Source organism: Arachis hypogaea, chromosome 4, assembly GCF_003086295.3.
Source record: "Arachis hypogaea cultivar Tifrunner chromosome 4, arahy.Tifrunner.gnm2.J5K5, whole genome shotgun sequence".
NCBI classification, from domain to species: domain Eukaryota; kingdom Viridiplantae; phylum Streptophyta; class Magnoliopsida; order Fabales; family Fabaceae; genus Arachis; species Arachis hypogaea.
In genome coordinates this window covers 69,530,339-69,544,996 of record NC_092039.1, presented here as the reverse complement: position 1 = coordinate 69,544,996, position 14,658 = coordinate 69,530,339, and the positions used below count along the sequence as shown (strand labels likewise).

General features: G+C 41.2%; 1 protein-coding gene across 1 annotated transcript; it reads right to left on the bottom strand.

Annotated features, from left to right (window-relative positions):
• Positions 1 to 617: 617 nt before the first annotated feature.
• Positions 618 to 1,637, bottom strand: LOC112794910 (uncharacterized). Its single transcript, XM_025836876.1, has 2 exons — positions 1,461 to 1,637; positions 618 to 1,364 (listed from the first exon to the last, which is right to left on the bottom strand). Exons 1-2 carry the CDS (start codon positions 1,635 to 1,637, stop codon positions 618 to 620), a joined length of 924 nt encoding a protein of 307 aa, XP_025692661.1.
• Positions 1,638 to 14,658: the final 13,021 nt, after the last annotated feature.

Genomic DNA, 14,658 nt, shown 5'->3' with positions numbered 1-14,658 from the left:
CTTCTCTGGATTCTTGTACTAGCGTGCCACACCATGCTGCCCAAATGGCATGTCCATTCATTTGTGGGTTTCTTAAGCTTGGCATGCCACGTCTGGCTCTTCAAGTGGCACACCGAAGTGACTTTTCCAGCTGGCGTGCCACGCCTTCGACACTAAGTGGCACGCCCTATAATAAGTGATGGAATAGGCATGCCACATCCAGCCTAGCGTGTCATGCCCTTTTAGTGGCCTTCATTGTTGCTCTCTAGAAATTTGTATTGGCGTGCCACGCCCGGCTTTTGGCGTGCCACTCCCATGTAAATGCTTTGAGGATCCTCTCTGGCCTTCAGTACTAGCGTGCCACGCCCAGCTCCTGGCATGCGATGACAGTGCTATTTTGTGGCGTTTGCTTCAAGTGCCACGCCAGTTTCACACGCCCAGCTTGTTTTGTTGTTTTCTTCCCATTTTTTATGTCTTTTTCACCTGAAATTCAGCACAACCCATTTCAAAGAAATGTACTATAATATCCATCAAATATTGCATGAAATGCAATGATCAAATGAGATTATGTTCTTTTATAGTCCTTTGTATGAAAGAAAAAAGGGGTAGATGATGCAAGTCATCATCCGACTACGAAGTTAACCACGAAAGTTAGGGGGTTGTCGGCTCCCTGTGGGCTCTTGTCCTGGTTTGGCAGTCCAGCTGTGGTCCTCTTTGGAGCGTTCTCGCTCTCGTCTCCTTGGTTCTCGAATGAGTCGGGAGAACTCGCTCAACTTTCCTTCCCTGATGGCCTGCTCTAAAGCGTCTTTGAGATCGAAGCGGTCCTGGGTTTTGTGACCGAACCCCTTATGGTAATCACAGTAAAGGCTTTTGTTTCCTCCTATTCTCTCTTTCAATGGTCTGGGTCTGGACAGTATTCCCTTGTCCGTGATCTGCTGGTATACTTCCACTATGGGCGTCGTGAGTAGCGTGTAGTTTGTGAACCTCCCTACCCGTGGGGGTTGTTTTGGTTGCCTTGCCGAGGTTCCTTCCCTGGTAGCATCCCTGTATCTATCAACCTGAGGGGCCTGCCGTGTTGGGGGGTTCGAGGGCTGCCGTTTATTAGCTACCACAACCTGGCTTACCTCCTCATCGTTGATGTATTTCTTGGCCATGCTTTGAATTTCCTGCATGGTCCAGATAGGCTTGGTGGTGAGGTACTTTCTAAAGTCCTCATTTAGCAAGCCGTTCATCAGGTAGAGACTGGCAACCGAGTCGGTGAGGCTATCGATTTTCAAGCATTCATCGTTGAATCTGTCTAGGAACTTTTTGGTCGGCTCTCTGGGTTTTTGGGTAACCCCAAGCAAGTTGATCGGGTGTTTTGCCTTGGCTATGCGTGTCGTGAACTGAGTTAGGAAGCTTTAGGAGATGTCCATTAAGGTCATGATGGATCCTTGTAGGAGTGCGTTAAAACATCGGATCGCTGGGCCGGCCAGCGTTACAGGGAATGCTCGGCACTTGACCGCATCGTCTACCCCTTCCAAATTCATTCTTGCTTCAAATGCCATGAAGAATTCCTGGGGGTCCTTAGTCCCATCGTACCTTATGTCCGTCGGCTTGTCAAAATTTCTCGGAAGCCGGACCTTGAGGATCGAGGGGTGGAAAGGAGTGGCTCCCATGATGATGGGTTCCACCTTGTCCCCACGGCTTTCGGATCTACCTCGGGTAGAGCGGGAGGTCGCCAGTGTATGCGCTTTGTCTCCTTGTTTTGTCAGACTCCTTTCTCAATTCTCGTGTTTCTGGGATGGGGAGTGGGTGCGGGATCAGCTGACGTCTCTGTGGGATCGACTCTTCGTTGCTAACTCCCTTTCAAGGTTTTGCACTCTGTGTCTAAGTTCCTGCATAATCTTAGCGCTATCGGCTCCCATCCCTCAGAAGGGATGTCTTTCAGGGGTTTTGGTGAAGATTGGTTGGTTTGGATGAATGGAGGATCATGGTTGTACGCCAGCGCGGGCTGTCGAACTCGCCCTACTCAGGCGGGCCCCTCCTCATTCGCGAAGTTCCTCCGACGTGGGGAGTCGCTCCATGTCTGCTCCAGGGTTCCTACAGACGGCACTAATGTTCATTTCCTGAGGGATCTCGATTGCTCAACGGGTTGGGTGGTGAGGAGAGAATGAGCGGGTGAGACCTTGGACGGACTTGGAGTGGGAGTAGAAGTGTGAACTAGGCGACAGCGACGTCGGAGGCCGTATGGACTGGGGGGTAGCCACCTGCAAGGACACTCCGATGATCAAGTCAGTGTCCGTACGAGGTAATAGCCGAGTTAGGTAAGATGTCACATACCTTGGGGGGAGAGCTGGTCTCTTCCCATATATACTGTGCTGGGTGGGCCCATAGGTGACCTACAATCGTCATTTCACACAACTTTCAAATCAAGAAATGATGGATATTTAATGCCCAGTGCAGAAACCAAGGAGACAGCCCCAATAGAGAAATGAGCCAGGCACGCATGAAGAACACGGACGCTATCAACAAGCTCCCGAGAAAGAAAACATGTCCCGACACGGCAAGTCAAACACGCCTAGCCCCAAGCTTCAAACCTCAAGGCTGGCACGTTGGGGGCACTGTTATGGACTGCCATAGTCCAGCCTGATTACCCGACGGGTTTGAACAGTGCCTCCGACCCAAACCCCGAAGCAACCTCCACAACAAGGAGGACCCGACAGGTCGGCTTACTGCACCCAACCCGAAGCACACGCGACTCGCCACTAGGCGGCTCAAGTCACCACACCCAGTGACCAGTCGGGTCAGCACCCTCGGGGCAGCACCCGAAACACCAACCTGGAAATAGGAACGACCTGCTCTTTCCCACGTAGACTAGGATAGCTCATAGAAGCTTCCTGGCCAGTGGGCTTGGTCACCTATGGGCCCACGCAGGACAGTATATAAGGAAGAGACCAGCTCTCCCCCCAAGGTATGTGACATCTTACCTAATTTGGTTTTTACCTCGTACGGACACTGACTTGATCATCGGAGTGTCCTTGGAGGTGGCCACCCCTCCCCCCGTCTACACCGCCTCCGACGTTGCGATCGCCCAGTTCACACCTTTACTCCCGCTCCAACTCCCTCCAAGGTTTCACCCGCTCATTCTCTCCTCACCACCCGACCCGTTGAGCACCCGAGATCCCTCAAGTAACGAACAGTTTCCACTAATGCTATTCTTGCAACTCTAATTCCATTTTTGTGAAATTTTGAACCAACTCTTGGCCCTTGTCAATAACACACACAAGAATGAAATAGTGGTTAATATGGTGTAACCACACAATTAGGCTCAAAATTCACATGATTGTGTGTTCTTAGCTCAAAAACTATGTTCCATAATATATTTCAAGCAAGTTTCAATGAATCAAATATCGACTTAAATTAATTAGGATATTAATGCCCTATTAAGAATGTTTTTCTTGGAAAATTTCATTATTTTAACTAAGCTTATTATATATGTATATATGAAAAGAAAGGCAATAAACTAAGAAGAATGCAATTAAAACTCTGAAATATATACAAACAACGAAAAAATTAAATGTGATAGTGTTTGGGATTAGAATGTTTCACCCAAGATTGCCTACCAGTCGGACGACCTTCCCACACATAAAGGTTTGCACCGTCCTCAATGCATTTAGAGATGAGCAAGGGAGGTACAGTGACTATACAGATTGTCACCTTCAACTGGTGGGTCAACCGCTTCCTGCATGTTCTTTCTTTCATTTCCCTTATTTTTCTTACGGTGAATTGATGAGCAGATCATTTATACGCTTTTTGGCATTATTTTTACATAGTTTTTAGCATGTTTTATTCACTTTTTAGTATATTTTTATTAGTTTTTAAGAATATTTTCACATTTCTGGATTTTACTATGAGTTTGTGTGTTTTTCTGTGATCTCAGGTATTTTTTGGCTGAAATTGAGGGACCTGAGCAAAAATTCGATTCAGAGGCTGACAAAGGACTGCTGATGCTGTTGCATTCTGACCTCCCTGCACTCGAAATGGATTTTTGGAGATACAGAAGTCCAAATGGCATGCTCTCAATTGCGTTGGAAGGTAGACATCTAGGGCTTTCCAGCAATATATAATAGTTCATACTTTTTCCAAGTTTAGATGACGCAAACTGGCGTTCAACGCCAGCTTTCTGCCCTATTTTGGCGTTAAACGCCAGAAACAAGTTGCAAATCAGAGTTAAACGCCAGAAATAAGTTACAAACTGGCGTTTAACTCCAAGGAAGACCTCTACACGTGAAAGGTTCAATTCTCAGTCCAAGCACACACCAAGTGGGCCTGGAAGTGGATTTCTGCATTATTTACTCATTTCTGTAACCCTAGTAACTAGTTTAGTATAAATAGAACTTTTTACTATTGTATTAGGAATCTTTGATCAGTTTTTATGCTATCTTAGACTTTTATGGGGGCTGGCCATTTGGCCATGCCTGGACCATTATCACTTATGTATTTTCAACGGTGGAGTTTCTACACACTATAGATTAAGGTGTGGAGCTCTACTGTTCCTCGAGTATTAATACAAAGTACTACTATTTTCTATTCAATTCATGCTTATTCTTATTCTAAGATATCCATTCGCACATAAGAACATGATGAATGTGATGATTATGTGACGCTCATCACCATTCTCACTTATGAACGCGTGATTGACAACCGCTTCCGTTCTACATGAAGACAAGCTTGAATGTGTATCTCTTGGGTTTCTAATCAACAATTCACATCGACTCCCCTCTGACAATGGGGCATCTGAATCTGAGATTAAAATCTTCGTGGTGTAAGCTAGAATCAATTGGCAGTATTCTTGAGATCCGGAAAGTCTAAACCTTGTCTGTGGTATTCCGAGTAGGATCTGGGATGGGATGACTGTGACGAGCTTCAAACTCACGATTGTACGGTGTGGTGACAGACGCAAAAGGATAGTAAATCCTATTCCTACACGATCGAGAACCAACGGCTGATTAGCCATACCATATATGTGCGTGGTAATTTTCATTCGAGACGAGCAATCTGACAGTTGATTAGTTGTACAGAAACCGTAGAGGACCATTTTCATTGAGAGGACGGAAAGTAGCCATTGACAACGGTGACACCCAACTTACAGCTTGCCATGGAAAGGAGTCTTAAGGATTGGATGAAGGCAGTAGGAAAGCAGAGATTCAAAAGGGATAAAGCATCTCCATACACTTATCTGAAATTCCTACCAATGAATTACATAAGTATCTCTATCTTTATTTTACGTTTTATTTATCTTTTAATTATCAAAACTCCATAACCATTTGAATCCGCCTGACTGAGATTTACAGGGTGACCATAGCTTGCTTCAAGCTGACAATCTCTGTGGGATCGACCTTTACTCACGTAAGGTTTATTATTCTCTTTGATTTCCTGGCTCCTAAATTGCATTTTTGATGTTTGATTCCAATTTTTGCTATTTCTATATCTATCTGAATCTTCATCAACCTATTTTCCTTGTTTGGTTATGAGTTACTTGTAGCTTCTAATTATGAATTACATTTTGGATTGTGAATTCTTTCTTTCGAACTTTTAACTCCTATACAATCCTTAATGCCCTTTTACTTAACTCATTTCCCTCATTCTAATTCTCCTTTGCCACTTTGTGTTTCTTTTGACTATTTGCCTATTTATTTTCTTATTTTTATTATATCTTGGTTTTCTATTTTTCAGGATGTCAGATTCCCATAGAAAGGGAAAAGGAAAGGCTACCACTAGCAATCATAAGAGAGGAGATTCTTCTATGTCGTTCATAGATCTTCTGCATGATGCCTCCTGGCGGGAAAAACACTTTACTGCCCAGGAGAAGGCTGACCAGCTGCTCTCTGCTACTGATCCAATAAAGTTTGCAAACCGATACTGTGAGCTGAAGTATCCAGTGTTTGTAACCTCCAGGAACCTATACCTGGAAAGAACTCTGAAGATCCCAGGAGAACTCCAGCAATATACCTCTGATCAGATCAAAGAAAGAGGCTGGTTCTTCCTGGAGAGGAACCTTACAGAGATCAATGCATCTTGGGTACAGGAATTTTACTGCAATTACTTCAAAACTTCCCTAAATGCAATAAACCTAAGAGGGAAGCAGATACTGGTCACTGACAAAGCAATTGAGGACATTCTGCAGCTCCCACCCAAGTCCGATCAGCCTGATGGTTACAAAAAGGTTGAGGAGGACATGCGTTTCTTGAGGTTTGATTGGGATGCTGTCAAGGCAAGGATAACCCTTGACCCGACTGTTCCATGGGAAATGGGTCAGGATACCACCATGCCTAAGGGAATCAAGCGGATTTACTTAAATGATGAGGCTCAGCTATGGCACTAGATCTTGAGCAACTATGTTATGCCGAGTACCCATGAGACAGAGATATCGGCCGCTATGATCACCCTCCTTTGGTGTGTGATGGAGGGTAAGGACCTGTACCTGCCACGTTTTATCCGGTCCTACATGGCCAGGGTCCACGTCCGAGGCACTCTTCCCTTTCCCTATTTGGTTACCCAGTTGGGCCGTCGAGCTGACGTGCCTTGGGAGGATGCCGATGAGAAGCCAACGGCTGCAGACGTACCGCAGGAAGATTATTCCTCACAGTAGGAACTTTCTAGCTTTGGGCTACAGACCCCCATCCTTCACTGCTACTGATGAGACAGCCACACCATCTGCTGGTCCTTCTTCTTCCACAGCTACCCCTGCTACCACTACTACACCTCCACCTGCCTCAGAGCCTGTTTATCACCTTGTGCACCGCTTGTTTCAGCAGCTAGACAGAATGGAGCGCCGCAACCGGCGCCAGGTCCCACATCAGATCCAGGCTGCAGATCCTGAGATTCCCATTCAGTCAGCACCTCCTCTGCAGCAGACAGATCCTCAGACCACCACCACAGAGACTCCAGCTATCCACCTTACTAGTGATGACACCCCTTCACACCCAGCTTGAGTGAGCATCAAGGACGATACTTTATTTTAAGTGTAGGGAGGTCGCCATCTCTGGCGTACTATTTTGCTGAACCACTACAGACCCTTCTTTTTATATTTTTTTATTTTGACTATTTTTCTATATTTTTTTCTTTATTTTTATTTTTTATTTTTATTTTCTGAGTACTTATACATTGCTACTTTCATGTATTTTTACTCTATTTCTGTATTTTGCACTTTAGTTCATATTTTAGCCATTTAGTTTAGTTTGCAGTTCTAACTTATTAGCTATAGAGTATGTGGATTAATTAGTATGGTTTACCCTTGTGGCATATAATAGTTTAATTTGATCAAAATAAAAGGAGTAGACTAGGAAATTTAAACAAGATCAACACAATCGACACACTTTGTGTATAAAGTATTACATCATGTAGTTAAGTTAACAACATTTCATCAAGGAAGAACACTAAAACTTTAGCCATCTAATATATTTTACATTGAGAATAATGGGAAATTTTAACTAAACCTGCATGACATATATGAATGATATATGATTTATGAGTCTGAGAACATACAGCCTGTGAGTTTTGAGCTTAATTGTATGGTTACATTTAAACCATAATATCTTATTCCTGTGTGTTCCATCCTTCTTTTTTATTCTGGTGTTCTTTGCTTTGTTTTAATCTATATGTCCGATTATAGAATATAGATACATACCAAGAGAGTGATTGAGGCCTTGTTTGATTTTAACTCACTTATCCCAAATAAAGCCTACCTTTTATGCCATCCTTGTTAGCTCCCTTGAGCCTTTTTAATCTCCTCTTGTTCTATAACCACATTACTAGCCTTAAGCAGAAAAAAAAAACAAATTAAAAATCCCAAGTTGAATCCTTGGTTAGCTTAAGATGGAAATTGTGTAATCAATTAAGTGTGGGGAAACTTTAGGGGAACATGGATGATAGAAACAAAGATAGAAAAATTGAAAAGAATAAAAGAAGAAATATATTGGGAAGCATGCTCATGTGAAATTAAAATAATTAATTACCATGTGCATTAAAAAAAAAGTTTATTTTCAATAAAGGGGATACAAAAGAATTTCCCGAAAATGCAAATTAAAGCAAATGCACGTGGTATAAGAACAAAATATGAGCATGTAACATAAAAGTGGGAATTATGGGAAAATAGGTAAAGAAGCTTTACTTTAGAAATTATGTATGTTAGGTGAGATCTTAGACTAATTAAGGATTCACTTATTAGCTCACTTAGCCTTATACATATACCCTTACCTTTACCTTGGCCCCATTACAACCTTAGTTAAAGACCTCATGATTTTTGGTATGTCTATATTTTATAATTGTTGATTGGTTAGATGAAAAACAAAGTTATAGAAAGTAAGGATAAAAAGAAGAATAGAGTGATTAACCCAATAAACACTGAGTGACTAGAGAGTAAACACAAAATCCAGTAAGGGTTCACTAACTCATTAACATATATCTCTGCTTAAATTACTAATTGTCTTGTAAGTTTATAAAATGTTTTTCTCTCCCATCTCAATTGTAAAAGTGCTTTATGATTATCTAAGGTTGGCTATATATATATATATATATATATGATTCCTTGAGAATGTGAATTGATTTAACTACATGTAAGCTTTATATATGAGTGAATAAAATTAGAATTGCATCATGCATTTAGATTAGAATTGCATTGCATGGCATTCAACCACTTCAACCTTACTTTTTACCTTAGACATAGCATGAGGACATGCTATTACTTAAGTGTGGGGAGGTTGATAAACCCATATTTTATGATATATTTTGTGCTTAATCTGAGTGATTTATTCAATCCTTCACCCATTTATTCTTATTAATTGTATGGTTTTACCTTCCCTTCCTTATTTTGTGATGTATGTGAAAAACATGTTTCCTATGCTTTAGAATTAATTATTTTAATTACCTTTATTTCGATTCGATGCCATGATTAGTGTGTTGAGTAGTTTCAGATCTTCTACGGCAGGAATGACTTAAAGGATGGAAAAGGGAACATACAAAAATGGAAGGAAAGCGTAAAATGGAGTTTTTGGAGAAACTGGCATCCACGCGACCACATGGACGACGCGACCGCGTGCCAAGAGCGAAGAAGCAGCGACGCGGCCGCATGGCTGACGCGACCGCGCGCCTAATGAAGAACACCTATGATGCGGCCGCATGACTGACGCGACCGCGCGACAAGGAAAACTCCAATTGACACGACCGCGTGACCCACGCGGACGCATGACAGAGGCCATGCACCAGAAATTGCAGAAAACGCTCATAGCGGATTCTGAAGCCCTTTTTGGCCCAAATCCAAGTCCAGAAGTCATAGACCAAAGGTTATAAAGTGGAAGAATGCATTCATAGGTAGAGCAGGCAATTTTAGTCACTTTCCATGATTTAGATCTAGTTTGGAGAGAGGTTCTCTTCTCTCTCTCTTTAGGATTTAGGATTTAGGACTTCTCTTACTTTTAGGAGTAACTCTCGATCCCAGGTTCAATGTTCTTTTACTTTATAATTATCTCTTATTTTCAGATACCATTAATGCTTGCTTGTATTAGTTATGTTGCCTATTTGGCTTATGCTACATGCATGTTATGATTTTCTTATTTAATGCTATTTGAGGTATTTCAGTTTAATATTGCTTTCTTTATTTATGCCATTGATTATTCCCAATCTAAAGACAATTTTTATTCCAGCAGATTTAATTCCTTTTCCTTTGGGTCTTGGTTGAGAAATCAGTAACTCAGGAGTTATCTTAGCTCAACATAATTGATAACTATTATCTTTGCTAATTGAACTGAACTTCAATAATCCCAACCTTTTCTTAGGAAATAAATAGGATTCGAAGGTCAACTAATTAGTCCCTTGACTTTCTTTTGCTTTAGCAAAGGTTGACTAAGTGGAATTAAGATTCAACTTTCATTATTATTGATAAAAATAACTAAGTCTGGACTTCCAATTTCTCCTACCTTACCAAAGGGTTTGCTTTACAATATTTATTTATTTTAATTGTCATTTAAATTATTTGCCATATTTATTCCTCATTCTCAAAACCCCAATTTTACCTTTTTCATAGCCAATAATAAGAACATACCTCCCTGCAATTCCTTGAGAAGACGACCCGAGGTTTAAATACTTCGGTTATCAATTTATTTAGGGGTTTGTTACTTGTGACAACCAAAACTTTTGTACGAAGGGATTTCTGTTAGTTTAGAATCTATATCTACAACGCGAATATTTTTATAAAATTCTTTACTAGCAAAAATCTTGACGTCAGAGACCTTTAGAAAAGGAAAAGGGAAGGTAAAAGCTTCCACCTCCGAGTCATGGGAGATGGAGAGATTCATCTCTAAAGCCCATCAAGACCACTTCTATGATGTTGTGGCCAAGAACAAGCTGATCCCTGAGGTCCCTTTCAAGCTCAAGAAAAATGAGTATCCGGAGATCCGACATGAGATCCAAAGAAGAGGTTGTGAAGTTCTAACCAACCCCATTCAACAAGTCGGAATCCTAATGGTTCAAGAGTTATATGCCAATGCATGGATCACTAGGAACCATGATCAAAGTATGAACCCAAACCCAAAGAATTATCTTACAATGGTTCGGGGGAAATACTTAGATTTTAGTCCGGAAAATGTGAGGTTGGCATTCAACTTGCCCATGATGCAAGGAGATGCACGCCCCTACACTAGAAGGGTCAACTTTAATCAAAGGTTGGACCAAGTCCTTCCGGACATATGTGTGGAAGGAGCTCAATGGAAAAGAGACTCCAAAGGTAAACCGGTTCAATTAAGAAGACTGGACCTCAAGCCTGTGGCTAGAGGATGGTTGGAGTTCATCCAACGCTCCATCATCCTCAATAGCAACCGATCTGAAGTTACTGTGGATCGGGCCATCATGATCCATAGCATCATGATTGGAGAGAAAGTAGAAGTTCGTGAAGTCATCTCCCTTGAATTCCACAAAATAGCCGAAAAGTCCTCCACCATGGCAAGGCTAGCTTTTCCTCATCTTATTTGCCATCTATGTTACTCAGCTGGAGTTATCATAGAAGGAGACATCCTCATTGAAGAGGACAAGCCCATCACTAAGAAAAGGATGGAGTAAACAAGAGAGCCCACTCATGGATCCCAAGAGACGCATGAGGAAGCTCATCACCAAGAAATCTCGGAAATGCCTCAAGGGATGCACTTTCCTCCCAACAACTATTGGGAATAACTCAACACTTCTCTAGAATACTTGAGTTACAATATGGATCAATTAAGGGTGGAACATCAAGAACACTCCATCATTCTCCATGAAATTAGAGAAGATCAAAGAGCAATGAGGGAGGAGCAACAAAGGCAAGGAAGGGACATAGAAGAGCTCAAGGACATCATTGGTTCTTCAAGAAGAAAGTGCCACCATCACTAAGGTGGACTCATTCCTTGTTCTTGTTTCTCTATTATTTGTTTTCGGTTTTTATGCTATATGTTTGTTTATATTTTGTGTCTCTACTTCATGATGATTAGCATGTAGTGTCTATGTCTCAAGGCTATGAATAATTCCATGAATCCTTCACCTCTCTTAAATGAAAAATGTTTTAATTCAAAAGAACAAGAAGTACATGAGTTTCGAATTTATCCTTGAATTTAGTTTAATTATATTGAAGTGGTGACAATACTTTTTATTTTCTGAATGAATGCTTGAACAGTGCATATTTTTTATCTTGTTGTTTATAAATGTTAAAATTGTTGGCTCTTGAAAGAATGATGAACAAAGAGAAATGCTATTGATAATCTGAAAAATCATGAAATTGATTCTTGAAGCAAGAAAAAGTAATGAAAAAGCAAAAGCTTGCGATAAAAATAATTTTGGCGAAAAAAAATAAATAGAAAGAAAAAGAAAAAGCAAGCAGAAAAATCCAATAGCCCTTAAAACCAAAAGGCAAGGGTAAAAATGATCCAAGGCTTTGAGCATCAATGGATAGGAGGGCCCAAGGAACTAAAATCCAGGCCTAAACGGCTAAATCAAGCTGTCCCTAACCATGTGCTTGTGGCATGCAGGTCCAAGTGAAAAGCTTGAGACTGAGTGGTTAAAGTCGTGATCCAAAGCAAAAAGAGTGTGCTTAAGAACCCTGGACACCTCTAACTGGGGACTTTAGCAAAGCTGAGTCACAATTTAAAAAGGTTCACCAAGTCATGTGTCTGTGGCATTTATGTATCCAGTGGTAATACTGGAAAACAAAGTGCTTAGGGCCACGGCCAAGACTCATAAAAGTAGCTGTGTTCAAGAATCAACAAACTTAACTAGGAGAATCAATAACACTATATGAAATTTTAAGTTCCTATAGATGCCAATTATTCTACTTGATATTCATTGATATTTTGGGATTTATAGTATATTCTCTTCTTTTTATCCTATTTGATTTTCAGTTGCTTGGGAACAAGCAACAATTTAAGTTTGGTGTTATGATGAGCGGATAATTTATACGCTTTTTGGCATTATTTTTAGGTAGTTTTTAATAGGATCTAGCTACTTTTAGGGATATTTTTATTAGTATTTATGTAAAATTCATATTTCTGGACTTTACTATGAGTTTGTTTGTTTTTTTGTGATTTTAGGTATTTTCTGGCTGAAATTGAGGGACCTGAGCAAAACTCTGATAAGAAGGCTGACAAAGGACTGCTGATGCTGTTGGATTCTGACCTCCCTGCACTCGAAATGGATTTTCTGGAGCTATAGAACTCCAAATGGTGCGCTCACAACGGCGTTGGAAAGTAGACATCCAGAGATTTTCAGTAATATATAATAGTCCATATTTTATTCGAGATTAGACAATGCAAACTGGCGCTCAACGCAGTTCTACGCTGTATTCTGGAGTCAAACGTCAGAAACACGTCACGAACCAGAGTTGAACGCCAAAAACACGTTACAACTTGGCGTTCAACTCCAAAAGAAGCCTTTGCACGTGTAAAGCTCAAGCTCAGCCCAAGCACACACCAAATGGGCCCCAGAAATGAATTTCTGCATCAATTACTTACTTTTGTAAACCCTAGTAGCTAGTATAAATAAGACATTTTACTATTGTATTAGTCTTCTTTTGACCACATATCTGGTCCTTCTCCCTATTTTAATTTCATATCATATTTTGGGGGCTGGCCATTCGCCATGCCTGGACCTTCATCACTTATGTATTTTCAACGGTGGAGTTTCTACACACCATAGATTAAGGGTGTGGAGCTCTGCTGTACCTCTGGTTTTAATGCAATTACTACTATTTTCTATTCAATTCAATTTATTCCTGTTCTAAGATACCATTCGTACTTCAACCTGATGGATGTGATGCTCCATGACACTCATCATCATCTATCCTTATGAACGCGTGCCTGACAACCACCTCCGGTCTACATGCGAGAGCTAGAGTGTGTATCTCTTGGATTCCTGATGCACGACGCATGGTTGCCCTCGCCTGACAACCGAGCCTTCCATTCCGTGAGATCAGAGTCTTCGTGGTATAAGCTAGAATTGATGGCGGCATTTATGAGAATCCGAAAAGTCTAAACCTTGTCTGTGGTATTCCGAGTAGGATTTTGGGATTGAATGACTGTGATGAGCTTCAAACTCGCGATTGTTGGGCGTGATGACAAACGCAAAAGAATCAATGGATTCCATTCCAACATGATCGAGAACCGACATATGATTAGCCATGCCATGACAGAGCATTTGGACCTTTTTCACTGAGAGGATGGGATGTAGCCATTGACAACGGTGATGCCTTACATACAGCTTGCCATGGAAAGGAATAAGAAAGATTGAAGGAAGACAGTAGGAAAGCAGAGATCCAACAGGGACAAAGCATCTCCACACACTTATCTGAAATTCTTACCAATGATTTACATAAGTGTTTCCATCTTTATTTTCTGTTTATTTATAATTATTATTTGAAAACTCCATAACCATTTATTATCCGCCTGACTGAGATTTACAAGATGACCATAGCTTGATTCATACCAACAATCTCCGTGGGATCTACCCTTACTCACGTAAGGTTTATTACTTGGACGACCCAGTGCACTTGCTGGTTAGTTGTGCGAGGTTGTGAAGAAAGTGCTGAGTTATAAACACGCATACCAAGTTGAATGCCATTATTAGAGATCACAATTTCGTGCACCAGTTGGCCTCCATCCTCTTGGTTAATGCTGCTATTTGTGCCACAATTGCCTTGTTCTGAGCTAACAAAGCATCTACAGAATTGAGTTCTAGCACCCCCTTCTTCTGAGTCCTTTCTGAGGCATAGAAGTACTCATTTTCGGCGACAGTTTCAATGACATCTATGGCCTCTTCAATGGTTTTCTTTTTGTTGAGCGAGCCTCCTGAAGAATGGTCTACTGCTTTCTTTGCTTCATAGGATAGTCCCTTATAAAAGATGTGTAGTTGTACCCACTCATTGAATATTTCCGGTGGGCATCTTTTTGTTAAATCCTTGAATCTCTCCCAGGCCTCATAGAGTGTTTCTCCATCTTGTTGTCTGAAAGTTTGCACTTCAGCCCTCAGCCTATTGATTCTTTGTGGAGGGTAAAATCTAGCAAGAAATCTGTTCACGACCTCCTCCCATGTAGTCAGGCTGTTCTTGGGAAATGATTCAAACCACTTTGCTGCCTTATCTCGGAGTGAGAAAGGGAACAAGAGTAGTTTGTAGATGTCGGG